The 26,711-nt window shown below is 37.2% G+C and overlaps 3 protein-coding genes and 1 non-coding gene across 8 annotated transcripts; 3 read left to right on the top strand and 1 right to left on the bottom strand.

The window, feature by feature from the left end:
- The first annotated feature begins 9,913 nt into the window (after window positions 1-9,913).
- Window positions 9,914-12,131, top strand: LOC137707447 (putative E3 ubiquitin-protein ligase RHC1A). 5 transcript variants are annotated; one of them, XM_068446317.2, is made up of 2 exons: window positions 9,914-10,053; window positions 10,889-12,131. In XM_068446317.2, the coding sequence occupies exon 2, from the start codon at window positions 10,963-10,965 to the stop codon at window positions 11,914-11,916; it is 954 nt and encodes a 317-aa protein (XP_068302418.1). In that variant the 5' UTR covers window positions 9,914-10,053; window positions 10,889-10,962; the 3' UTR covers window positions 11,917-12,131. The 5 variants fall into 5 exon arrangements, with proteins under 5 accessions (XP_068302418.1, XP_068302416.1, XP_088545722.1 ...); XM_068446315.2 differs by having other exon boundaries at window positions 9,930-10,053; window positions 10,844-12,131; XM_088689596.1 differs by having other exon boundaries at window positions 10,005-10,032; window positions 10,844-12,131.
- A 1,191-nt stretch (window positions 12,132-13,322) lies between these two features.
- On the top strand, window positions 13,323-16,033 carry LOC137749347 (rop guanine nucleotide exchange factor 12-like). Its single transcript, XM_068489446.2, has 7 exons — window positions 13,323-13,805; window positions 13,885-14,001; window positions 14,114-14,268; window positions 14,358-14,432; window positions 14,517-14,789; window positions 14,874-15,194; window positions 15,337-16,033. Exons 1-7 carry the CDS (start codon window positions 13,559-13,561, stop codon window positions 15,751-15,753), a joined length of 1,605 nt encoding a protein of 534 aa, XP_068345547.1. The 5' UTR covers window positions 13,323-13,558; the 3' UTR covers window positions 15,754-16,033.
- A 190-nt stretch (window positions 16,034-16,223) lies between these two features.
- On the bottom strand, window positions 16,224-17,762 carry LOC137749346 (photosystem I reaction center subunit VI-2, chloroplastic). The gene is made up of 3 exons (XM_068489445.2): window positions 17,537-17,762; window positions 17,300-17,426; window positions 16,224-16,551 (listed from the first exon to the last, which is right to left on the bottom strand). The coding sequence occupies exons 1-3, from the start codon at window positions 17,662-17,664 to the stop codon at window positions 16,372-16,374; spliced, it is 435 nt and encodes a 144-aa protein (XP_068345546.2). The 5' UTR covers window positions 17,665-17,762; the 3' UTR covers window positions 16,224-16,371.
- TRNAT-AGU (transfer RNA threonine (anticodon AGU)) lies at window positions 17,103-17,176 on the top strand. The gene has a single exon. It is a non-coding gene; the product is annotated as a tRNA-Thr (tRNA).
- Window positions 17,763-26,711: the final 8,949 nt, after the last annotated feature.

Here is a 26,711-nt window from a genome sequence, read left to right as displayed (position 1 = left end):
CAAAAGCATTTTTGGTATTTAAGATTCTACCATTTAGTAGTGTGGTGTGCCTTCATGTCATTACTCATGCACCTTTTACTTGCTTGATGTGTCGTCATTTCTACATAGAGACACATAAACTCAACTTAGTACATGAACTAGAAAAATATGTACAATTTAAACCCAACTAAAATGATAACTATGACATATGAGAAAATTAACAGTTATCCTTATTAATATTTTTTTTATGATTGATGAACTGGGGTGAGAAATCAAGCTGGCTTCTACTCGTTAAATCAACTTATTTCAATTGCATTTCAAAATTCTCAATTTAATGAGTATGTTATTCAATTTGAACCTAAAATTGCATATCAACATGAAAAACAAGAATTAATTGCATCTAAAATTGCATGTCAACAGTTGCGTGCACTATAAATGTTTTTCTATGATTAACTTGTATTTTTATTTTTATTTTAGTAATGATTGATTTCAAAATATTCTTTCAAAAGCATTTTTGAATTCTAACATTTAATAGTGTGGTGTGTCTTCATGCACTTTTTACTTGCTTAATGTGTCATGCATAGACTCATCAACTCAACTGAATCCTTAAACTAAAATAGTATGTACAACTTAAGCCCAACTAAAAACATAGCTATGACATAAGAGGAAATTAATAGTTATCTTTATGAATATCTTCTGTTTGGTTGGTGAACTGGGGTGAGAAATCAAACTGGCATCCACTTGTTAAAGTAAACTTATTTCAAATGCATTGAAAAATTCTCAATTTAATAAATAGTTCCTTGAATTTTAACCTAAAATCGCATATTAGTATGAAAAGCTAGATTTAATATTGCATCTAAAATTGCTTGTGAAGAATTGCGTGCACTATAAATGGTTTTTTTAGACTTGTATTTTTTTTTTTTTACTAATGAATGATTTCAAAATATTGTTTAAAAACATTTTTGGTATTTAGGATTCTACCATCTAGTAGTGTGGTGTGTCTTCATGTCATTATTCATGCACCCTTTATTTATTTTTTTTGTCGAAAGGTAGAAACTTTATTGAATTAAATATGAATGGTTACATCTGCATCTTACGCTAAAATATTAAAAAGAAATTCTGGACCTAACTCATCCCAGCCAAATCTCCCACCATGCTTAACGACATGCGCCACCACTAAGTGAGATGTATGATTGCATTGCCGAAGGGTAAAGCAGAACCTCACGAATTGGAACAAGCTCGCCGTCCTCCAAATATCTTGGAGATAGACATCAAGAATGACATCAACCGTGACCTCTTTGTTGAGCATTTGAATCAATCTTTTTGAGTCTGATTCCACCACTAATTGAACTTCGGGGTCCATCACCGCACTACCTAGGAACTCCTTCATTCCCTACCTAATTGACTCCGCCTCCGCCATGATTGCAGCTGCAAACCTCCATCCCCCCACCCCTCCCACAAGCTTCGAAATCCCCGCAAAGTTACGTAACACCCATCCCACCCCACCCACCTTTGAATCTTTCCACCAAGCAGCATCACAATTCAATTTCAATATGCCAAATGGAGGTTTTGCCTAATGAAGCCCCTCGCCCTCCCCCCCGGCCCACCCACCCACTCCTCTCCTCACCATGACCACCCACCCCTAACTCTCTACCTCGTTGTTTTCTCCCTTACCACCACTACAACCTCCCTAAACTCTTCCACTTGCTTCCTCCACAACTCCACTGCAATATGTGGTAGAATTCAGGTCCCATTAAATACAGCTTCATTCCTAAACTTCCAAATCCACCAAACTCACTACAATAAAGAATCATCATCCTCATCCTTCCCTAGTCGCTCCACTAATCTCTGCCAACCCTCTAGAAAATCCACTACCCTATGGCACTGACGTCCCAAACCAGAAAGCACGACTAAACTCACACCCACATAATAGGTAGGCCTTAGTCTCATCTAGTGCCCCATAAAGTTCACACTTGTTCACCACCCAAATTCGTCTCCGCTCCAGATAATGTCTCATAGCAAATGCCTTCCGAATAAAGAACCGGATTTTATTTGGAACCAACCCCAATCTTCCAGCTGAACTCGGCATTCCCGCCCCTCCTTTACGCCCAAATTCACCATTTTTCATCATCTCCATTGCCACATAATGTCCCGAATGCATCAAATACATCTCATTCTTCGTATAATGCCAGATTCGTTTATACCTACAACCCTGCCTACTAATCGGAATAGTTTGAATCAATTCCATGTCATCCCATTCCACCAACGCCCCAACCACCCCCATTTTCCACCCCTGCCTATCTGGAAAAATTAAGTCACACACCTTCATCCCATTCTTCGTATAATGCCAAATTTGTTTAACCCTACAACCCCGCCTACTAATCGAAATAGTCAAAATCAATTCCATGTCATCCCATTCCACCAATGCCCCAACCATCCCCATTTTCCACCTTTGCCTATCTGGAGAAATTAAGTCACACACCTTCACATTAGGGGGCCCCTACCACATCATTGGTTTAAAGGAATGAGGCTTCAAAATCCACGGATCACTCGCCAGCCGAATTGATTCACCATCACCCACCCGCCAATGAAGCCCTTGGTTCAAAACTTGCTGCCCCAACAAGATTCCTTTCCATCCCCAAGACGATTTAGTTTAACACACCCCAACTAGGAATGTCCATTAGGACTTCGAATCGAGTTGTGTGGCTGACACCTGGAAGGTGATGAAACCATAAAGTATAGTGATATGGAAAATGTGAATAAATTTAAACCTAAAAGTACCTAAAGACAAGAGTGCGCTGTGTGCGGGGATGAACCCATTTCACACGCGAAGTCAGAGCATAAGTAAAGTACAGTAGTATGGGTAAGGATCATACCCTCAGAGGTAGTCACCTATACTGAGATTTGCCAAGAATCCTCGTCGATACGAACTTTCAGCAGCTAAAACTTGGAGGGGCGCAAAAACAAGGGTGAGTTGGCCTGAAAATAAAATTTTTAATAAAAACCTTTTGAAAATGTTATAACCTTTTGTCGTAAAACCCGTATAATTTCCCAGAAAATAGTAATACATATGTATATAGAAATCATGCTCAAGAGTAGTGAAAACCAAGTATATGCCATGTCAAGTATCTCAGCAATGAAATAAGTAAGCCAGGTGAAATAAACCAATGTAAAATGATATGCCAGCCAGAGTCACGTAACGTGACCTGTACGGTTGAACCGATAGCTCATTAACCAATTCCTGCACACGAGTCGGAACCACCTACTGTGGTCTGTGCGATAAGGCTGGGTGTAAATAAGTGCGCTTAAGTGCTACGATCACGTGAAGGCCACGAAGTATCGCAAGTCACATATGAGTCGGAACCACCTAATGTGGTATGTACGACAAGGCTATGCACCAAACTTAGATCCAAGGTGAGCGTGCGGTGCAGAAGGTGAACATCATGTGAAGGACTGTGCCTTGGCCACGGTCGGGAACATCATGTGATTTCATAAATTGTGAATGCAATTTACTTAACCGTTTGATGGATAACTTATTCATGTATGTTGATTAGGGAGGTCTACTTAATTTGCATGCTTGAATTTGGTGCTAAAATATAAGGGAGTTTCACATAATCGTTACAAACTTATTTTCACAAATAGTGAAGGTTGTTTTCACAATCATGTTAAGTAAATTCCTAGCATGAGTATCATGATGTCATAGTTACAAGTGCTTTGTCAATACTTATGATTTTCATAGAACATAATGATCTTTGATTGTATCTCTAATATGATGTCATTTAGGGAACTTTTGAAGAATGCTTTGGGTTGTCGAATGATGTCATCCAATCCAATAACTAAAGGAAAATCTGAGGGTTAATTAGTGATGTCACGGTTAATCTGGGGTGTTGAGGTTCGTGGTTTATCGAAAAAGCAACTAGAAATCAATTTGTATTTGAATGTATCATGTGTGGAAAAGAATCTTCTAGCTAGCTAATCATCCATAGTTTTTCCCAAATTCATCCAAATCTTATTTAAGTCTTTTAATTACTTGTTTTTATCTTAAATTCGTCAAAAACCCAATCCGCTTTATTTTGTTGAGTCAAATCTGTCCTATTGTGTGTTTTTGAGTATTTTGAGTCAAAACCAATTCTATTTTCGTCCAAATTAAGTCCTAGAGTCTAGTTTGAGTCTTTTTGATTGTTTTGTGTTGTTTTGAATTTTTGAGTTTGTTTTGAGTCATATAAGTTTAGTTAAGAGTCTTTGAGTTTGGTTAAGTGTTTTTAAGTATATTTTTGTATCTTTGAGTCAGTTCTCATTAGATTAGCAATCTCTCCTAATACCCAGCCTAAAACGATCCCTACTTATATCTATACTACAATTGTCAAAGAGAGGGTTTAATTTGAGTGCTATTATTTATCACATCAGGGGAGGCACTAGAGATTGATCATGTGGCACCCCAGTACTTGGCAAAACACCAGAAAAGGAAGGCATCAGTTGCCTTCGAAATCTAGCAACGAACCTTTGGTGATCACTTTGAATCTGACTTTCGGATTCCTGTAACTGGTCGAGCTTTCTTTTCATGTTTGTCGAGTAATTATTTGCAAGCACATGTAACATTCTATGCTCGTGCCTGAGCCCTCTGATCTCTTGTTTAAGGCTTGCCACTGTGAACACGGAAAAATTCCTGACGACGAGGAACAAGAATATGTGTACAAAATAATATTTTTGTGTTTAATGATTTTTGGGGTTACGATCTCTCTTAAATTTGGTCATCTGATTCTATCTCCGTAAGATGTAGATTTGTTGATCCAAGGGCCGTCGAGGCTTGATCCTGGATGAACAGTTGTAAGTTTCTTCAAGGGAATTCGGGGCTTGATCTTGAATGTTGATGGATGAGCGAATCTTCAAGGGCTTTTGGGCTTGATGTTGAAGAACGGTTGGTTTTCTTCAAGGGCCGTCGAGGCTTGATCTTGAATGAACAGTTGGTTTTCTTCAAGGGCTTTTTTGGGCTTGATCTTGAAGAATAGATATGTGGATTTGTTTGTTGATCCAAGGGCCGTCGGGGCTTAATCTTGGATGAACAGTTGTTGAACGGATCTTCAAGGGGCGTTGGGCTTGATCTTGAAGAATGGGTGTATGAGTTTGTTGAGGTTGTTGATCCAAAGGGCCGTTGGGGCTTGATCTTAGGATGAACGGATGATGAATGATGAACACTTTTTCAAGGGGCCGTCGGGGCTTGATCTTGAGTTGGTGGGAGTTCTTCAAGGGCCGTTGGGGCTTGATCTTGAAGGAGGATTTGACGAAGAACGAAGAGTGCTTTCTTGATCCTTCGGAATTCTTGGGAATTTGGATGCTTGAGAGCTTTGGAGTTTCAAAGCTTCAAGGATTTGGGGAATTCTCTTCCAATTTAGGAGTAGAGAAATGTATTTGTGAATTCCTTGATGATATTCCTCTTGATAGAGAAGCCTATTTATGGGTTTTGAGAATGAATCACCACCATTCATTTTTTTGGTGAAGTGAGTGTAGGTTGTAGGTGAAGTGGGTGGAGGATGGAAGTTGTAGGTGAAGTGGGTGGAGGTTGGAGGTTGTAGGTGAAGTAAGTGTGTGAGGTTGGTGAAGTAAGTGAAGGTTGTAGATGAAGTAAGTGGATGTTGTGGGTGAAGTAAGTGTGTGAGGTTGGTGAAGTAAATAAATGTTGTAATTTTAATACATTGGTTAACATTTATTTTACTGAAATTTCGATGTCTACAGCCACCTCAGCCATCAATGATTCAACTTGGTGAGTTCGAGCAATTAGGCGTTGGCCCATATTGGATACAGAGCCCGCACATTGAACATTGAGAGCCAAGAAGTCTTGAATGGCTGACTTATCAGACCGTTTTGAAATGATTCTGTTATCCTTTGGAGTGAGAAGATTCCTAGCTACTACTGTAGCGGTAATGTTATTCTTCATCACAAAGTCCCCAACCGTAAGAGGACCATTAGAAGATAAGAAGGACAGGCGCCATATATTATCTTGACGTTGCTCATCTGTATCACTCCTAAGACTCAAATATAAGCAAATGTTAGATAGGCAAGCCATTTTCAGAAATGATGAAGGAAAAAGGAGGTCAAATAATATCTCAGAAGTGCAAGAAAGGGAAAATTTCTACAGGCAGCAACTTTTGGAGCATACTCTTGAACACAATTGATGTCTCTATAAAAAAGAGGCAACAGAGCCACTTGTTCAGAGATCGAAGAGGCACCGCTCTCCGAATTTCAAAAGCCAGATTTTCCTGAATAAAGTTCGTTGGCATTTTTCAAACGCAATCTTAGCTTTTTTGGATATCGCATGCAACTTTGTCAAAGATCTCTGATAAAGTTGAAAACGCGTAAATCTTACTGTTCTAATTACACCACAGTTGCTGACAACAGTAAAGGCACAGCACCACTACTTGCTATTGAAAAATCTCTATATATGTCGACCTTCGTTCTCCATAACAAGACAGACTTGCAAGAATACCTAACTTTTCCTCATCTTCGAGAATGCATCTTCAACAAAGCATCTTGAAAGACCCAGTTTTCTTCCTCTCCGTAAATACCTCTTCAAAACCAGTCACACCAGAGCAAGATTATCTCATATCATCAGGGATGAGGGCAAGAGTATCTCATATCATGCAATCTCCCTATCCTTTCTTTTGTCCTTGTTCTTACCTGTATGACAAGGATAAAAGAAAGCAATATATCGAAACCTCCACTCAAACTTTCGGTAAGGAACTGACTGCCTAGAACCTTTCTTGATTGCTTACATAGAATTTCTCTCGAGTACTCATCTTCAACTGTTGATGGAGATGGGTCTCAAGTCATCAACACCGCAGAATAATTGGCCCATTGTTGACTTTTTACACTGAAGCTGCCATGCATGGATGAGTCACCAAGAAGTGAAGGACCATTCAAATGCAAGGTTTGCATTCCACTCCTGCATCAGAGGACAAATACTACAAGAGAATATGCCAAACCTGCATAGGGAAAATACCACTTATACAAGGGGAACAGATAAGGCAAGTAAAAATGATACATTGAAACATGTGGAGACAAGCATAACAAAACACGTGTCAATTCATCCCCGACAAAGCCTAAGATCACTTGTCACATGAAGCTCTTCATGGTCCATTTTCATTCAAGATCAAGCCTAGACGACCCTTGAAGAAATCACAAGTCCGATTCAAGATCAAGTGTCCACCACCCTTGAATGAAATTCAACTCTAGATAAAAGGAGTAAATTCAAACCTTTGGAGGAAATCAGAAGACCTTCCAGCCCAGTTCAAGGGCAAGCCTGTAGAAAGTTAACAAGTAAAGCACCTCTTTTGGCAACTGTTCTTGCTAAGAGACTGAAGCAGAATAATCAACGATCAACCTAAATGATTTGAAATCAGGGGGAGATACTCATTAGGGGGAGCATCCACAACAGATCAAGATTTTAACGAGTCAATCGAAGACTTGTGGCCATTTAAAGGGGAGTATTGTGAATAATATGTGAATGGCCCACATAAATAGTTTGTTACTATTTATGCACAATATTTTCACTATTCATTTGTGGAAAATTTGTAAAATGAATAGTGTTCTCTTTGCTTATAAAACGAATAAGGAGATAGAAGCCACAAGGCTTATAGAAGAGGAAGTGAGAAAAGAGAAGAAGAGGGAAGAGAAAAGAGAAGAAGAGGAGAGGGGATAATAGAGAGAGTTATTTTGTACTCTTATTATTTTAAATTATAATGGAAGCACCACTGTTGCTCCCATGACGTACTCCAATCACACTGACTGTAGAGGAACCTCGTAAATTTTGTGTCTTGTTTCTTTTATTCTACTGCACACACCATCGATTTAACAACATAATTCACCTTTATTTGTTAAGAAAATTAAATTAATGACACATCTAGTATTATACCATTTTTTTGTCATTTCACACAGTCACAATTGTTTTACATAAAAATTTATCAAATAATATAATACTATTTTTTTTCCAAAAACACTTTTATAAAAACAAATTTACCAAACACTCTACTGCTTTATTTTATAACTAATTATTCTGACAATACAATACAACAGAAGCAATGTTTTTTTCAAAACACAGCAATACCAAACCAGCTATTCTTCCACCCCCACTCCTCACACACCGATCAGGCTCACACATCGCAAGGTTCGCCACGTCGCCGGTCAAAACGTCAGGCGTGTTGGTGCCTCGAATACCCTTTTCCTTGCACATCTTTAAATCGACCTTAACGATTTCGACGCTGAAGCTGGCGACGATCTCCAGCTTCAGCAGCGACTCGACGAGCCCTGTGTCGTCTCCGTTCCCCTGCATTGCCGATGACGGCTCGGATGGCGCTGGAAACGTCTTTCAGGAACTCTGATTTTTCAGGGGCGGTCCAGAGCTTGAGGAGGTTGAAGCGCCTCTCGAGTTCTTGCTCTAAGTACGGGGATATTGGGGCTGGCATCAGCGGGCCAATGGACTCCATTGATGGATTTGGAGAAATGGGGTTTGATTGGTTGTAGGTTTTGTGGGTACCCCAGATATCAAAACGTTTGGAGAGGTTGGGATTTGGTGAACTGGTGGTGGTTATAGAGTGACTAGTCTGAATGGCAGTGGCCGGTGGGTGGCGCATCTCTGACTCTCTGGTGGTCAACAGGAGGACAAGTAAGATGATGATGTTTGGTTGGATGGAGGTAAATTGCAAAATGAGACATGATAAAAGTCAAATTACAAAGTGCAACATAATAAAATTTAAATTACATTTATCGCACCCACCATTTTTTGAGATTTTTACTTTCCTCCATCTAGCATAAAGTTTTCAGAATATTTCTTTGTAGCTAAATGCAATTGTATGCACATAGTGCTATTGATCCAAGCCGTGGAATTCACTATTTCAACTAATTTTAAGAGAGATTATTTAGTAGGAGAGTTATCTCACAAACCATATGGTCTGATATTCTAGCAAATTGGATGTTGGGTTTTTATTCATGTGTTTCGAGTTTGAAACTCTTCTCTCTCTTAAATTATATAATAATTTCGAATTCTCCCATTTTCTTTAATAATAGTAATATTTTTTAAAAGAAAAAGTTATCTCACAACACACCCCTATATGAGACGTGTTATACAAAGGCAACTCTATTCAACAATTTGTACTTCATGTGAGGAGTATATAATGCTTCCGATTCTCGTACTTAGTTTAGAATACGCTTAAAATTAAGATTCATTTGAGAGTTGAAAGGATTATCAAAATCATCCTGCAAAATATATGCCTGCGGGTAAAATGAGCTCAACCATTCAATCCAGCTAAACCAAGCACTATTTGAGTAGTGTTTTTTTTCTTGTAAATATATGCAAGCAATTGGTTCAAGTTTTCAACTTGAAGTGTAAATTTAGACCAACTAGAAACAAGTTACAACTACTTCGATTCATATAGTTATATTAAAAGTCGCATAATCGAACCAAATCGTCTTTATCTACGTTTCACATTTGGAAATTTTATTCTTTGTTATCATAATTTAGTATAACATTTCGTAATATAAACTGCTTTAAACCTATTCCCCCTTCCAATTTGACACTATATCTCTATCAAATTTCTTCGTCTTTAAAAGTAAAAGCTTCCTCAACCATTGGTTATTTATTTGTTTTTAACAATCGATATTATCTAGCCTAAGAGAGAAAATGAGTTTAGTCTCACAATGGTTTAACAATATTGTGGTTCAAATTCACCTTGGCGATAATCCATCCTAAGACCTTTCATTATAAGTAAAAAAAAAAAATCACTAGACCGTAATACCAAGTTACGATGAAATGGATATCTCAACATATGGCTTTGTCAGTTTTGTCAGAGTAATTTGACATAAGGTGAGAAAAGGACAAAAAGCTCTAATAAAGTTGAGTGAATACAGGCGCTCATTTCCAGCCGTAGGATCAAAATAACAAAAGGCCTATCTAAAGGAAGATACTAGACAACGACAGAGGGAGAGAGATAACGAAGCGGGGTCTCTCACACTCATTTATTTTGTCTCACCATCGATGTGGATACAATCTCAGAAATTTCGGTATATCTTCGCCTTCTTAAGGTTAGGGTTTGCCTTTACACTATATAATTATACACATATATATATTTGTTGATTTTTATGAATCTGAAGTCGCAGTGTTGTTTTTGTTGTTCAAGTGCTGAATTTCCTGCTGCAAATGAGGCTAGTTATATATTTTTTTAATTTTAAATTATTGATTTTTTAGCTGATTAAGGCCTGATCTTGGATATAATTTTGTTAACTATTTTGGTATTTTTAATATGGAATTACTGATTGTTTAGATTCAACCAATGATCATCCTGAAATGGATGGATTGGATTCGACTCGAATTCGTTTTTGGAGTATTTGAATTGGGTGATTGGAGCATTTAGGGAATAAATTGATTTGAAAAAATCGATTATCCAAATATATTTATTTTGTTTTACAAAAGGATTATTATCTGAGTGAGACTATTTGTTGACCTGATTATTTCTGATCTTGGTTATTAATTTGTTTATCTTTTTGGTATTTTAATCATTGAATTACTCAACCAATGATCAACCTGAAATAGATGGATGCAATTCGAATCGAATTGGGATTTTGGAGTATCTGAATTGGGTAATTGTAATTGTTTAGGAAATAAATTGGATTTTATTTATTGGTTTCAGAAATACATTGGATTTACGAAAGCACTTTACATAAAGATTCTAATAAATATCTTTGCAATCTGATTTTTATTTTTTTATTCCTGTGTATGTAGTATGGATAGCAGTTTCAATTCCTTTATGCGAACTGTCAAATTCAAACTTGTTTGTGTCCAGACTGTATCTTAATGATTTTGAATTTGAAATAGGTGGCTTGACCTTAATTTGTCATCTCCGTGTGTCACTGTGCTCAGATGATGATTAAATATTGAGGCATTCGGGGGCGAGACTTGTTGTATGTACTCATAAGTTTTTGGAAGAGGAGAGGATGTCAAGTGGCCGAAACACCCACTGGTGTTACAATTGCAGGCAGCCAGTTCAGCTGAGAGGGCGAGATGCAGTTTGCCCAGGCTGCGATGGAGGATTTGTTCAAGAACTTGATGATATGGTTCATATCAGCCCAATGGATTTCTTTGGGCTGGACAATGATGATGATCCTGACAGGAGGTTTGGGATCATGGAAGCTTTCTCAGCATTGCACCAATTGACAGACAGAAGGCCTAATGATAGCATTAGGGGAAGACCAGATTTAGTTCCAGAGCGTAACCCGGCGTTTGCTCCTCTATTGATTTTTGGTGGCCAAATTCCTTTTCGACTGTCTGGAAACGGTGCTTTTGAAGCTCTTTTCAATGGGTCGCCTGGAATTGGTGTGACACGGGGTAATGTTGGGGATTATTTTGTAGGTCCTGGCTTAGAAGAACTATTTGAGCAGCTTTCAGCTAATGACCGGCGAGGCCCTGCCCCAGCCTCCAGAGGTTCAATTGATGCAATGCCTACTGTTAAGATCACAAATAGGCATCTCCGTTCTGATGCGCACTGTCCTGTTTGCAAGGACAAATTTGAGCTGGGATCTGAAGCAAAGCAAATGCCTTGTGACCATCTGTACCACACTGATTGTATCGTACCATGGCTAGTCCAACACAATTCGTGCCCTGTTTGCCGCCAAGAACTGCCTCCACAAGGTCCGCAAGGAGCGGGAAGCAGTCGTAGCTCAAATAGTCGAAGTAGAAGCAGTAGTTTTGGTAGTAATACCAGTGCAAGGGAGAGTGCTAGAGAAAACCAAGGGAGGCGAAACCGTTTCTCATCTCTGTGGCCGTTTCGCTCATCTAGTTCCAGCTCTAGCTCAAGCACTAGTCATAACCCAACAACTGAAAGTAGCCCATCAACTATGCGGGAACATAATAACGAGATGGAGTATTCAGGATGGCCATTCGACTACTAGGGTTATGGTGTTCACGTAATTGCTAGCTTTCTTTCGCTGGGATCAGAATCTGGAGCTGTCAGTTGAACTAAGCAAATTGCTAGTGGTGAGTATGGGTTTGAGACCCTTTATCTGTATTACTGTATGTTGTTGAAAGGTGCTTTTGGTGTTTAATATGCCTCTTTCCATGTAAATGACTGTTTCCCTTCTATGTTGGATTATTATTTGTGCTTCTATGTTGTTCTTGACTTTCCATTTTATTATTTGTGCTCCATTGAGATAATTACAGGTTTTTGTGTAGGTAATTGGATATTAAGTTTGATTAAGTATTGAATGGTATGTTAAGCATGATCAAGTGGCTCAAGACTTGTTATGAATCCGAAGTAATTTCTGCACACCACTGTTTATTTTTGGTGTCCGTGTTAAATAATTTCAAGGAAAATCAACATGCATGCACAAATACACAGGTGCGCGCGGAAGGAGAAGTTCGGAATTGGAATTTTTCCACTGTTTCAACGAAAATCAAATTACATCATTCCTTTTTATTTTTATATGAATTTTGTTCGATATTTTTGGACTCGCTATGAAAAATTAGGAAATTGTTGATCAATTTAGATGGGAATCAAAATTTGCAATCCACTTCTATTGTAATGCTCGAAGGTCTGAGTGTGTTGCATCGTGAGCAAACAACACCGTCAAATAATAATCACGATTCACATACAAATAATGCTTTTTGTAAGTTATAAAGTAGAGAGAAATACTGTTAGACAACCGTCGTGATTGGCATAAAAATTGATAATGAAGTTCTGAAGTTGTTGGAGTAGAGAAGTTGTTGGAACTACACACACACTCTCTCACATTTACATATAATGAAATGGAATGTTCTAGGGAGGAGCTGGAGCTGCTGCCTGTTTTGGTGCGTTGGTTGGGATAGATTGTGATCAATTACAATAGACTTAAGTCCAATTCGTTGTTTATTGTGTCAAAATGTGAGATGAACATGATAGACCGGGTTATTTAACATATCCTTATGCATGAGTTACAAGTTTCTACCAATCCAATATTATTCTTAAGGTCCAATCTCATCCGGAGAGAGGTGGTAAATTAGAAAAGCACCTCTGTCTTTACCGGGATTTTAGCTGCTCTGTGACCTCCACCATCAAAACCTCAACCATCCAGTTCATTCATTCCTCAAAAAAGCCGAAAACCAAAACCTCCCCAAAACAACAACTTTAACAAAACAAAAACCACAAGGAAAAAAAATTATCAAAAAACATTTGTGTTTGCGTGCTAATTTCTCAAAACATGCACCCCACGTTCCTCCAACCCAACCGAAAACTATCAAAAAAAGAAAACAAAATTAACTAACCCATCAAATCTTCCCAATCATTCCCCTCCACATTTTTGTCAAAACTAACCATTTCCTCAGAAAAAGGAAGAAGAAGAAGAAACAACAAGAACAGCAACAAAAAAACAACAAGAACAAGTCTTGTTTCTTAAGTCATTTGGATTTGGAAGCTCTCTTCCCTCTCCAGCAAGAAATCGCGTAACCGACAAAATAGATCCCTCTCGCCCTCCTCTCCCTTCTCCCAATAGGTTGAACAGCAGTCATGCCTTGTTCTCCGTTGTTCATTCTATAAAAGTCTTCCTCAAAAAGCTGAGAATGGTTCGGGCGCTCGAAGAAGAAGAAGAGGATTACAAGTCTAGATTGTATCATTTCAAAGGAATGCATGAAAATGCCGGAAGGCATACAAAGAGCTTGAGCATCGAGAGTGCTACCGTGTTAGAGTTTCAGGACGATGATAAGAAGGCTTCATCGAGAAGTAGTAATGGAGCTCAAGGCTCTAAATCGCAGTTGAGCAAAGACGAAGCTGCTGCTAGAGAAGCGAGGGAAAAGCAACAGCAAACAGGTGACGATTTGTAACGTATACATTTTTTTTTTTTTTTTTTGAGTTATGAATTATTTATCGCTTGTTGGGTTTGATTCAGATATGGAACAGATGAAGGAGAGGTTCGCGAAATTGCTTCTGGGTGAAGATATGTCCGGTGGAGGTAAGGGTGTTTCGTCAGCGTTGGCATTGTCGAATGCTATTACAAATCTTGCCGGTATGTATACAATCAATATGGTTTGTATTAGTGCAAAGGCTAGCATTTTTTTTTTTTTTTTTATTAATTTTTGGATTGCATCACTCACCATTCCTTTCCGAACGCAATGCAGCTTCTGTTTTTGGGGAACAAACTCGCCTAGAACCCATGTCCACCGAGAGGAAAAAGAGGTGGAGAAAAGAAATAGATTGGTTCTTGTGTGTCAGTGATTACATAGTTGAATTTGTTGCTTCGCAACAGAAGGGCAAGGATGGAACTAACATGGAGGTACAATCTCCTCTTTTGTTCCTTGTCACATACGCGTTTGCACTCGCATTTCACATTCTGTTAAGAACTTGTGTGTTTTGATCTAACAGATAATGGTGACTCAGCAACGAACAGATCTTCACATGAACATCCCTGCCTTGCGTAAGCTCGATGCAATGCTTATCGTAAGTCTTGTTAACATTTTTTTTTAAGAAAACTCGGATTAATGGATTATTTTTCTGTAACAAAACTTCTAACGGATTATGCAGGATTGTCTAGATAACTTCCAAGAAAAGCAAGAGTTCTATTATGTATCCAAAGATGCTGATGAGAAAGAGAAAGGATCTGCAAAGAGAAAAGATGACAAATGGTGGCTACCTACTCCTAAAGTTCCACCAAATGGTTTATCAGACGCGGCACGAAAGTTCATACAATATCAAAAGGATTGCGTCAACCAAGTGCTTAAAGCAGCTATGGCCATCAATGCTCAAGTTTTAACAGAAATGGAGATCCCCGAAAACTACATTGAATCCCTCCCCAAGGTAAAGAAAGCCTTACATTACATGAGGCTTGATGAGTTCTATAACCGCGTTCTGATATTGGGTTTGGTTTGTCGATTTTTGCAGAATGGGAGGGCAAGTCTTGGTGACACAATCTACCGAAGCATTACAGTTGAATTCTTTGATCCTGACCAATTTCTTTGCAGCATGGACTTATCATCAGAGCACAAAATTCTAGACCTCAAGAACAAAATGGAGGCCTCCATGGTGATATGGAAGCGAAAGATGAACCAAAAAGATGGGAAATCGGGTTGGGGCTCTGCAGTAAGCTTGGAGAAAAGAGAACTTTTTGAAGAGAGAGCAGAGACAATCTTACTCCTCCTCAAGCAGAGGTTCCCTGGAATCCCTCAATCGTCACTCGACGTTAGTAAAATCGAATACAATGCGGTAAGAACATAATTTATCCCTAGATTTTGAGTACTAGTGCACATTTTCACACAAAAAATACTGCAGAAAAAAAGAAAATCACTTATAAAGTATTTGATCGTGTTTATGAACTTATGCATATGCTTGTTCTTTGGTTTTACAGGATGTTGGACAGGCTATTCTGGAAAGCTATTCAAGAATACTAGAAAGCTTGGCCTTCACAGTTTTGTCGCGGATCGAAGATGTGCTTTATGCTGATTTTGCTACTCAGAATCCATCACATGTAGCCTGTAAACGGCCCTATTTAGAAGACACTACAATTGCAACTTCTCCGGATAGGTCTTCTAAAGAAGAAAATGCCGGTGGGGAGACACCCTGTTCAATGACACTGTCGGATTTCATGGGTTGGGGCGCAGATCAATCTGAGACCGAGCCAAAAAAGGACCCGGATGCTGCGGATGAGGACAATTGTGAGGTTAAGCATCCACATATGCAGAAGATTGCAAACATAGTGACCAACAAGAAGATTTCCTATCTAGAGAACTTAGGTGGATTGAGAAGTCCAACGGCACGCCACTAACAGTGTCAACAGAGGAAAATCGGAGAAGAAGGAGCGAAAAAATGAGGAACTAAACGAGACGGATCCAGAAATGTAAAGGAGCAAGAAAGCCTAAGACTTCAAATGTAAATTTCACAGCACTCATTGGCATCCTTGGAGTTGTGTGATGTTCATTCTATTCCTTCCTTTCGTGTACATAGGGAAGAAGGAGGAGGAAAACAAATGAGGGTTTGTAGACCGACTGAAAAAATATAATTTTGATGACTTCTCTTAGACGTATCTTAATTTTGTTCCTCCCCTATTTGTACTCCAGATTCTTCAAACTGTCTGCAATATTTTTTCACCGATTTTCGTCATGATATGTAGATTTCAAACTTTACCAAAAGCACGAGGACAAACGTCCATCCGTATCCACTTTGTCGAAAGAGGTTCTAAGTTGAAATCTTACAGACGAACAGCAATATAGTAAAACACGAATGGCAGTTCCCAAATTGCACCAGAAAAAATACCTTTGACGTATTGCCAAACTTAGGGGTTTTAATTCTGCATTACACGTGCTTTACAAGTACAAAATAGAGAAACAATTACACACACATGATGAAAAGCTTGAGAAAATGAGGATTAAATCCCAAATAAAATTTAGATCTTGCCACGTGGGCCCAACTTGGGTGGAAGTTGTGGGCCCTTCTTGATTGGCAGAAGGTCGTCGGAGGCAGTGGCACTAAGGTAGGCAATGGTGGAAGCTCCTCCCAATATCAAGAACTTGAGGAGTAAGCCTCTCTTGGTGAATGGAGCGGCAAATGTCTCAAAGAACTTGCTCTGCACTCAGATTCAACAACTTAATTAACTCAAACAATGCTTGGATAAGGTTCAAGAAGTCAAATTTCCCTTAATCAGTATAGAATGTAGGAAATTTTTTAGCAATGCCTCATGAACTGAATGTCAAGACTTGGCTCTTGAATTTTTAATTCGGTATCAAACACCTAATCGTTTAAAAAGTGTCAATTTGTCCGCTATCATCACATTTGTTAAATTGAGGGTTATTTTTATCTGTTCAAGTAGAGTAAATGAACATTAAATGTGAAAATTTGACGGTGAAGGCAAACTGGCACGTTCTAAATATTAGAAGGTGGTTCCATAACTGATTATAAACGAAAAAAAGATCTTAAGTTCAAGAAACATCGATACAAATTTCTCCCTGAAAAGCTAATGTGAGATTATTATTCCAAAGCCATCGTTAGCAAGATTAAATCAGATGAGCAAACTAGATATTAATTAATGATTAATTTATTAACTATGGAGGGAACTTTTGGAACAACATTTTTCTAGAGTGTGATAAGTAATGTAATATCTGAGATTTTCCAGCAAAGGCTTTCATAGCTCAGTTGGTTAGAGCACCCGTTTAGTAAGCGGGAGGTCTTGAGTTCAACTCTCAATGAAAGCATTTTGTGTTTTTTTTTTTTTTTGCATTTTTTTTAATTGATAAACACATGAAAGAAATTCTAATTTAGTCGCATTTTTTTTAATTGATAAACACATGAAAGAAATTCTAATTTAGTCTCAGAACCTGAAGAGGGTTGTAAGGTGAGGGGGCATCTGAACCGTACAAGTCCCACTTCCCGGTGGTGTTGCCCAGATCCTCAAGGTCAAAGTAGACGCTCTTGTCTCCGTACTTGGCCACCACAGCACCACTCCTAAACCACCGCAGACCACACCAGTAATATTACTCAACGCACCCATCACAATGCATAAAGAACAAGAAACAACAAGCATTTGCTATTTTTAAATATTTATGTTGCAGTACCTGATGTTTTTTGTTCTGATGCTCTGGCGAGTGGGCTTCACAACGAGCTTTGTTCCGGTGAGGGAGCTTCCGCCGAGGCCGTTAATGGTGACCGGTTGAACGGCTGCTAGGGTTGCCAGAGATGCCATGGCCTTACAATAATACTGGTCTACTGCTACTCTTTCAGTATCTGGACTTACCTTTCTTTTTCTCTTCTGTTTCTCGGTTGCATTAAGGGGCGTGGGGAACTCAGCGTGATTGGGTTTTTGATCTTTTGCATGGATCTTAGCTTGACACGTGGCGAGATGAGTTTTGTTTAGAGGATATGAACTTCACTTAAAGGCTGCCACCTGGAGTGGAAGCTGGATAAGCCTATCCTTGTTGGATCGTATTCACAACTCTACTCCATATTTTATTAGTTATGATCTATGACTTTCTTTAATCAGTATAATGATGATCAAATCGTATGTTTACTTTAAAATATTATATATATATCATATCGGGGATTTTTTAGCTATTCGTTCATATGGTGTTTGTACAATCTTATCTATAAATTCAAATTATTGCCTGAAACGAAAAATTATGTTTTAGATAAAATTTAAAATTAGTCTGAAAGACTCTCTAAATTCTCTCTGTGTTGCTGCAGAAACTCAACCCTAGACATGAGTTTTAGCCGTTGCTTCTTTTTCTTGCTCGGGGTCAACAGCAACTCCACTACTGCCTCCCTTTTTTCCTCCTCCCTGCCTCCCTTCTCCATTGTCCTTCCCTCATTTCCTCCGCTCTCATCTCCTCTGCCCCTTCCCCTACACAATGTCCCACCCTCTCTTTCTTCCCTCTTTCAAGTCTTCTTCCTTCACTATTACAATATGGGCTATCACCGGCGAACCAAAAACCGACAAGAAGTCCAATTTCTATCGGAAATTTGACACAAATCCGACATAAAACAATATAATGTCGGATTGGAATAGCGGCACCAATGCCAACGTCACGAAAAGGCTTCAGTGTCGGTTTGTTCTCTTAATCCACCACTACTCAGTGTTGGTTAAAAGCGACACTGATGTTGACGTTGGATTAAAGTGACGTATACTTCAACATTACTTCGGTTTAAAGCGACGTGCACTAGCAATTTAACTATAAAATATCCAATCTACTATCTGTCACATCCCCGCCCGGGTGGGACTACTTCCCGGGCCCGACTCCACTACCGTAGCACGATATTGTCTGCTTTGGGCTTACCATTCCCTCACGGTTTTGTTTTTGGGAACTCACGAGCAACTTCCCAGCGGGTCACCCATCATGGGATTGCTCTAGCCCCCTTCTCGCTTAACTTCGGAGTTCCTACGGAACCCGAAGCCAATGAGCTCCCAAAAGGCCTCGTGCTAGGTTTAAGGATCACTCCCCTGGACGATGTGGGATGTCACACTATCGGTTTTAACCGACATCATGATAAAATTAAACAAATAAAATATCCCTTAACCGATGTTAAATAAAAATTAAATAAATAAAATATACAAACTAGTAACGGTCTTAACCGACACCACCTTTGTTAATAATAATAAAAATATGTAAAAATATGTCTCTGCATTTGTTTTCAATTAATTGTAACTAAAAAACATTATATAACCTCCTCTCCCCCCCACCCCCCCAAAAAAAAAAAACCCATTATATAACCAAAATAATAAATTTCAAGTATAGGCCAAAACAAACATTAATAAAAATAATTAATAATAAAAATAATGCCAAAATATACAAATATTTTACATCTAACATTCCACATAATATACAAATAACACATATATAGGAGCTATTAGAGAACCGGTTGCAAGATGAAGATAAAAAAAACTAACAATTACATATAATACTAATCAGAGCTCCATGCTTGCATTTAATACTAGCAGCTGCCATGATGCTTTCCCATGCTTGCCTTTGTCGAAGACCACAGATTCTGTAGCTCCATGCTTTCCAGTGTCCTTACTCTTCAAATCCAAAATGAACATGCATGAATTTTTATATGGATTTTCGAATTGTTGATCTTACTGAACAAGAACATAAAAGAGGAGCTCAGTGGAGATTATACCTTTAAATGACAGATCTAGAATGGAGACAACTCTGTGGTGGTTTTTCCTTAAGATGCGATTTGGGGCTATACCAGTGGTTGCATTGTGTTTTTATTTGTATTCTTATTTTTTTATACAGATCTCAGGTCCTTGCAAAAGAAACAACACAAGCATGAGGGGTTGAATATTTTTTTTTTCTTGTATGGTATATTTCAATCGATGAACCTGAGTGCATGAATCGGCAAGGGAGGGTGAGAAGTTTACCTCTGAGTGCGTCAACACCAAGATCGATGCTGCTGCCCTTCTGGTGATGCAATAAATCCATGGTTGTGAGGTCTTATGGGTTGATGATGGAAGATTAAGGTTTGGTTTGCAGAAACGGAGGTTAGGGTTTGAGAAAATGTGGAGAGATGAGCTGCGGTTTTAGGGTGTGCTTGGAAGAAGGGAGAGATAAATTAGGAGGTTAGCCTCTGGGCTTGAGGTGAAGCCTCTTGAAATGAACTAGTGAACTTTCTGACACTCTTTATTGGAAATCACAGCGTCGGTTTGAAATAATGTTGGTGTCGGTCTTAACCAACATCAACTTTTGACACACTTTTTGAAATTCACGTAGCGTTGGTTTAATGAAACTCGCATTGAATTAAAAGATGATAGCGTCAGTTAAAACCAACACCAACTTCTGACACACTTTTTGAAATTCACGTAGCGTCAGGTTAATGAAACTCGCGTCGAATTAAAAGATGATAGCGTCGGCTAAACCCGACACCAACTTTTGACACACTTTTGAAATTCACATAGCGTCGGTTTAATGAAACTCGCGTCAAATGAAAAAAATGATAGCATCGGTTAAAACCAACACTAAGTCTCTCCATCCATTTCCTCATGCAGAACAAGCGGGAAATTTCCCGCCTAATATTTCAAATTATCCGACCAATGTCGTCGGCTAAAAGCGACAACATACTAGTTTAAAAAAAAAATGTTTAACCCAAAGAAAAAAAATAACCACCTCTTTTTTTTTTTTTTTTTTGTTATCTCATATAACATTTTAAGATTTTAATAAATAAAATACGTAATAAAAAATAGAAATATAATTTTATTATATAATATCATCACATTATAATTGAAACATAGTCTAATTAATACTTAAAATACATAAAATAATTAATATACTTTAACTTCGATTTTGATTATTTTTTATAGCTACACTCCTTGATCCTATATGAATATAATGAATGAATTCGATCTTTAATTTAAAATATTTACACTAGTAGATACCACAAAATCTTATGTTATACTTAATGAAAGTATAAATAAACTCTAAGTGTTAGTGAATCTATCGTTTTGATGGGATACGCAGCCTACGAAACTAATTTCAATGATCCAACCATTAAACTTGTTTGTATATGCATCGAGATCGCAAACGCCAAAACTTGGAAAACAAACATTCATAGATCGATTAACAGGACAAAATGATTCGACGATTATAAACGAAAAATCACGATTTAACGGTTATTTTAACTTCGATTTTGATGATTTTTTATAGTTACACTCCTTAACCCTATATGAATACAATTAATGAATTCGATCTTCAATTTAAAATATTTACACTAGTGGATACCACAAAATCTTATGTTATACTTAATGAAATTATAAATAAACTCTAAGTGTTAGTGAATCTATCGTTTTGATGGAATACGCATCCTACGAAACTAATTTCAATAATCCAACCGTCAAACTTGTTTGTATATGCTTGGAGACCGCATAGACCAAAAATCGCAAAAAACAAACATTCAGAGGTCAAGTAACGGGACAAAACTTTTTTACGGTTATAAACGAAAAATCACGATTTAACGGTTATTTTAACTATGATTTTGATAATTTTTTAACAGCTATACTCCTTAACCCTATATGAATACAATGAATGAATTCAATCTTCAATTTAAAATATTTACACTAGTAGATTCCACAAAATCTTATGTTATAGTTAATGAAAATATAAATAAACTCTTAAGTGTTAGTGAATCTATTGTTTTGATGGGATACACATTCTACGAAACTAATTTCAACAATCCAACTATCAAACTTGTTTATATATGCTTCAAGATCGCATACGCCAAAAATTGCAAAAAACAAACATTTAGAGATCAAGTAATTGGACAAAACTGTTTTACGGTTATCAACAAAAAATCATGATTTAACGGTGATTTTATCTCCGATTTTGATGATTTTTTACAGCTACACTCCTAGACCTTATATGAATATAATGAATGAACTTGATCTTCAATTTAAAATATTTACACTAGTGGATACCACAAATCTTATGTTATACTTAATGAAAGTACGAATAAACTCTTAGGTGTTAGTGAATCTATTGTTTTGATGTGATACACATTCTACTAAACTAGTTTCAACAATCCAACCGTCAAAAATGTTTGTATATACTTCGAGATTGCATGCGCCAAAAATCGCAAAAAACAAACATTCAGAGATCAAGTAACGAGACAAAACTTTTCGACTATTATAATAGAAAAATCACGATTTAACGGTTATTTTAACTCCGATTTTGATGATATTTTACAGCTACACTCTTTGATCCTATATGAATACAATGAACTAATTTGATCGTTAATTTAAAATATTTATAGAAGTGGATATCACAAAATCTTATGTAATGATGATCGATTAAAATTGAGGATTTTGTAAAATGAATAACATGCAAGTTTTAAGTTCCATTGGCAAGGTTTAAACTTTTGAGAAATGCTTCACAACCTTGAAAACAAAAACTTTTTCATTTTGCATATCCTTGCACATTTAACATTTTGTAATAGACTAGTAGTGTATGGATGTGTGTTTATTCGGCTCTTATTTTTTATTGTAGATGTAGTACTTAAACGACAAATTTATTTTAATGTTTTGAAGTAATATTTATGTGGCAATGTATGGTATGTGCAAATTTAAGAAAAAAAAATATTTTTTTCTTAACGGGTGTTACACGAAAACGACAGACACGACCCGTTTGCCAGGCCTAGTTGCGTGCCACATCATAAACTCATCCTTAAGAAAGATGCAAGAGAGGAAGAAGAAAGCACAGGGGAGAGTACCATCAATCTGTTGCTTACAACCGACACCGAGTTTCAAAATATTAAAAAAAAAAGTAATACTATTCATACCATATTTTTATACTACATTTCTATACCATCTTAGATGGCATCTGATGTGGACAGTCACATCATTTGAAAAAATTGCAAAACCCAAGGAAAGGAAAGAGAAATATCCCTCGTATACCACAATCACCATTTAATTAACTAGTTTTTCTTAATTATTAGTTTATTAAATAATGAATTAAATTAAAAAATCTGATTAATTCAAATGATGTGGTTGGTATGAAAATGTAGTACAAAAACATGGTATGAATAACATTACTCTAAAAAACTAAAATCTGTGTCACTCAGAACCAACGCAGGCTTTAAAATATTTAAAAAAAAATAATTAGTGTCAGCTAGAAGCGACACTAATACTTTATGTCACTTAAAAGTGACACTATTTTTTTTTAAGTGATACCATTATTTAAAAATTATTAAAATGTATGTCGGTTATAAGTGACATTAAATGTTTATGTCAGTTAAAAGTGACATAGACAATTTATGACGCTTACAAGTGACAGTAAATCCGACATCATGTTCAATAGGTGTCGCAAATGTCTTGTCCGCCACTATATTATATTAAACCGACATTACCCACTGACACTATAAGGCCTTTTTGTAGTAGTGCTTCTTCTTTTATTTTGGTTCTTCTCTGAGTTTTATCTTAGTTTTCTCTGAGTTTGGTCTCAATTATCCCTGAGTATATCTTATACTTGGGCTTCATGCCCCTTATCCAGCGTTTTCGCCTGCATTTAGTGCTTTCTATTATTTACTTTTCCTTCCCCTTCCTCCTTAGCCGTGATATTCCGTCCCCACCCCCATCATATGCTTAGATATGTGGACTTTAGTCCGAGATTAGATATCAGATCTGCTTCCCTCCCCTAACTGAGTCTGATCCTCATTGAGGCCAAATGTTATGCAGGCTCGGCCACAATATGGGTATTTGATATACTCCCTTAGCCTCACTTTCTATCCATAAGCTACTTTGTTTGTATATATTTGCAGGGGGTCATGAAGGAGATTTGGATATGATGTCTACTTTTTCAGTTTGGAGGCTGGCGTCTTCTGAGAATGTGACGATGATGTCGGTTTGGTTTATACTGTTTGAGATTAGTTTTTTTGTTGTCTGTTTTTTGCTGCCTTTGGGCCTAAGTTTATGTCAGCCTCTTGTTTGTATATATTTGCAGGGGGTCATGAAGGAGATTTGGATATGATGTCTACTTTTTCAGTTTGGAGGCTGGCGTCTTCTGAGAATGTGACGATGATGTCGGTTTGGTTTATACTGTTTGAGATTAGTTTTTTTGTTGTCTGTTTTTTGCTGCCTTTGGGCCTAAGTTTATGTCAGCCTCTCGTTATATCTTAGGTTGCAACTTTCCTTTTATTTGGGCCATTTATTTTTACTAATGTTGTTAAGCAGATATTTTTAGTTTTCTTTGGCCTTATACTAATTTTTAATGGAAGTAATATTGTTTGACAAAAAATAAAAATAAAAATAAAAAAGTTTAAAACGAAAATATGTATGAGTCAAGGGCTTGACAATTACTTGTTTAGCCAATTGGTGGCATGTCTTCCTGTCCTTTTTGTTTCATAAAAATGGTTCAATATTGAAACCTAAAAACTAAACTATTTTGACACTAAAAGTTATGTTTTTCTTTCCTTTTTGTTTCAAAGAAGGACATCCTTACTATAAAATGTCCCTTGATTACTAAAGTCTCATGCCATCATTTAGTCACTGATATCTAGTTTTACTTTTCATTTTGTGGGCCTTTTCTTATACATTTCTTCTACATTTATCCTAATATTGTTCCTTTACTCTTCTGTGTAACTCCTTTCTCACGTGTTTCTCCCTTATTTCTAACACAAAAATTAAAATTAAAAACTAGATGGTCATCAAACCTAACTTAGAATTTTACTAGAATTTGTAATTATTATCCAGTTAATATGAGGAAGGTGTTAATGTTATTGCCACCCATAAAAGCCATAAGGGAGAGAGAAGTATTATAATGATTTTTTGGAATGCTAATATCAATTCACAAGATTACCATGTGAAGTCAATATTAATATGCAATTGGTAGCTTGGGTTAAAGAGTTAAAAAAAAAAGAGATGTATAATTGAAGATTAATACCGGAAAGTGAATTCACAACATAATTTCAGTTACCATAATAAGGAATCTAGGGTGCGTTTGTTGCACCAGATTATCTCAGATTGGACTAGCTTTAAATACTAGATTGGACTGGCTTAGACTAGACTAAGCTAGACTAATTTAGTGAAGCGTTTGGAGTAGTGTTAGACAAGAAACGAAGGGGCCTAAACTAACAATAAATTATTATTATTATATTTCAATTTATTTTCTATTAAAATATTAAAATGAATATATGGAAAAATAAAAGGGCATAGCCCTCTGCTTCTTCTTCCTCACAAATTGCCCATGCTCCTCTGCAACTTGAAGAATTATTGAATTTTCAATATCAAAGCTAACCCCCAATCAAAACCCAAAAAACAAAGATCTAAATTTCCAATAACAAAGAGAAAATTTTGATTATTACAAAAAAAAAACCCTAAAAAGACCCAACTAATTGCTAGTGCTTCTTTCCAAGCTTGGGGGTTGTTGAATCCAATCTGAAACCCAAATCCAAATTCCAATCTTGTTTGCAACTTAAAAAATGAGATGGAGAAGATGCTCGACCGCAAATCCGCGTCGTACTTGACCAAAATCAAGGCCTCCAACAATTAATTTCAAAGTGTGTTCAAGCTGAATCGGTAATTTTGAATTAAAAACCTTTGTAGGTTGAGGTCGTTCTGGGCTGTTTCAATTTACAGAGGTTCATATCATCTGTGAAGAATAGTGGGACGAAGGAGGTGCAATCAAAGTTTCAGAGAGAGGGGTAAATTTCCATGACTAAGGGAGAAGTGAGAAGAGAGAGAGAGAAATGGGGAAAAGAGATTATTCAGTAGTCCAAGCTAATCCTCTACTTCAACAGGGGACTATCTAAGGCTAGTTAAGGAGGTCTATTGTCTGAGCGAGTCTAGGTTGATCCCATTTATTATAATCCTAGATGCACCAAACGTAGGACATTAGTCCGATTTAAGCCAATCCTAGCTAATGAGTTCAATCAAAAGCACCCTAAAGTCCAGTGACTAGAAAGCCAATGTAAATAACATGTAAAATCAAGTGTTATCCCAATATATATATTGATTGATCCATACTTACGAATGAGTCTATAAAAGTTTTAGGAGTATTCAATCATGATTTTAACAATTCTAATTTTTTTTTCATGAGATGTTAAGAGAATCCACTCAAAGTTCACATAAAATCTATGAAATTTGCATTAAAATTCCATCAAACTTCATAATTTATAACTCCATTAAAAAAATTTAAAATCTCAATTAAATACGAACTCTTCGTTGATCAATAATTTGTTTATCCAAAATATGAACATGATGCCATTTAAGGCGTGTTTACGTGTCCGTAATCGGAAACAAAAGTCGGAGTGTGATTATGATTACGGATTATTCTTGTGTTTACTAAAATTTGGAGGAATCAAAATGGGTGGGGTCCACTCAAAAGATAGGAATTGAATTCCTGACTTTGGAGGAATTGGACTCCTAGGTACTATAAAGCAATCTCAAACCAATGAGATGTAAGAATTGCTCATTTACTAATTTATAAACTAATAAGCAAAATGAGAGAAATTAAATTGAGAAAGGTCTCTTGGCCAATGGTGTCACATCCCGACCCGGGCCCCCACCACATCCCGGGCTCGACTCCATCCTAGCATGATATTGTCCACTTTAGGTCTCGACCATGCCCTCACGATTTTGTTTTTAGGAACTCACATGAGAACTTCCCAGTGGGTCACTCATCCTAGGATTTCTCTCGTGTGAACTCGCTTAACTTCGGAGTTCCTACGGAACCTGAAGCCAATGAGCTCCCAAAAGGCCTCGTGCTAGGTAGAGATGGGAATATACATATAAGGCTTACATGATCCACTCCC

Source organism: Pyrus communis, chromosome 17 (assembly GCF_041283825.1).
Source record: "Pyrus communis isolate YQ-2024b chromosome 17, ASM4128382v1, whole genome shotgun sequence".
Taxonomy (NCBI): Eukaryota; Viridiplantae; Streptophyta; class Magnoliopsida; order Rosales; family Rosaceae; genus Pyrus; species Pyrus communis.
This window is presented reverse-complemented; position numbering and strand designations above follow the sequence as displayed.

Bases quoted from the DNA above. Each gene is read 5' to 3' on its own strand.
- LOC137749347 (XM_068489446.2), top strand. From the start codon at position 13,559: ATGGTTCGGGCGCTCGAAGAAGAAGAAGAGGATTACAAGTCTAGATTG. The intron at 14,002-14,113 runs GTATGTATACAA...AACGCAATGCAG, and splicing joins TGCTATTACAAATCTTGCCG to CTTCTGTTTTTGGGGAACAA. The intron at 14,433-14,516 runs GTAAGTCTTGTT...CGGATTATGCAG, and splicing joins AGCTCGATGCAATGCTTATC to GATTGTCTAGATAACTTCCA.
- LOC137707447 (XM_068446317.2), top strand. From the start codon at position 10,963: ATGTCAAGTGGCCGAAACACCCACTGGTGTTACAATTGCAGGCAGCCA.
- LOC137749346 (XM_068489445.2), bottom strand. From the start codon at position 17,664: ATGGCATCTCTGGCAACCCTAGCAGCCGTTCAACCGGTCACCATTAAC. The intron at 17,427-17,536 runs GTACTGCAACAT...GCGGTGGTTTAG, and splicing joins ATCAGAACAAAAAACATCAG to GAGTGGTGCTGTGGTGGCCA. The intron at 16,552-17,299 runs GTTCTGAGACTA...ATCTGAGTGCAG, and splicing joins CACCTTACAACCCTCTTCAG to AGCAAGTTCTTTGAGACATT.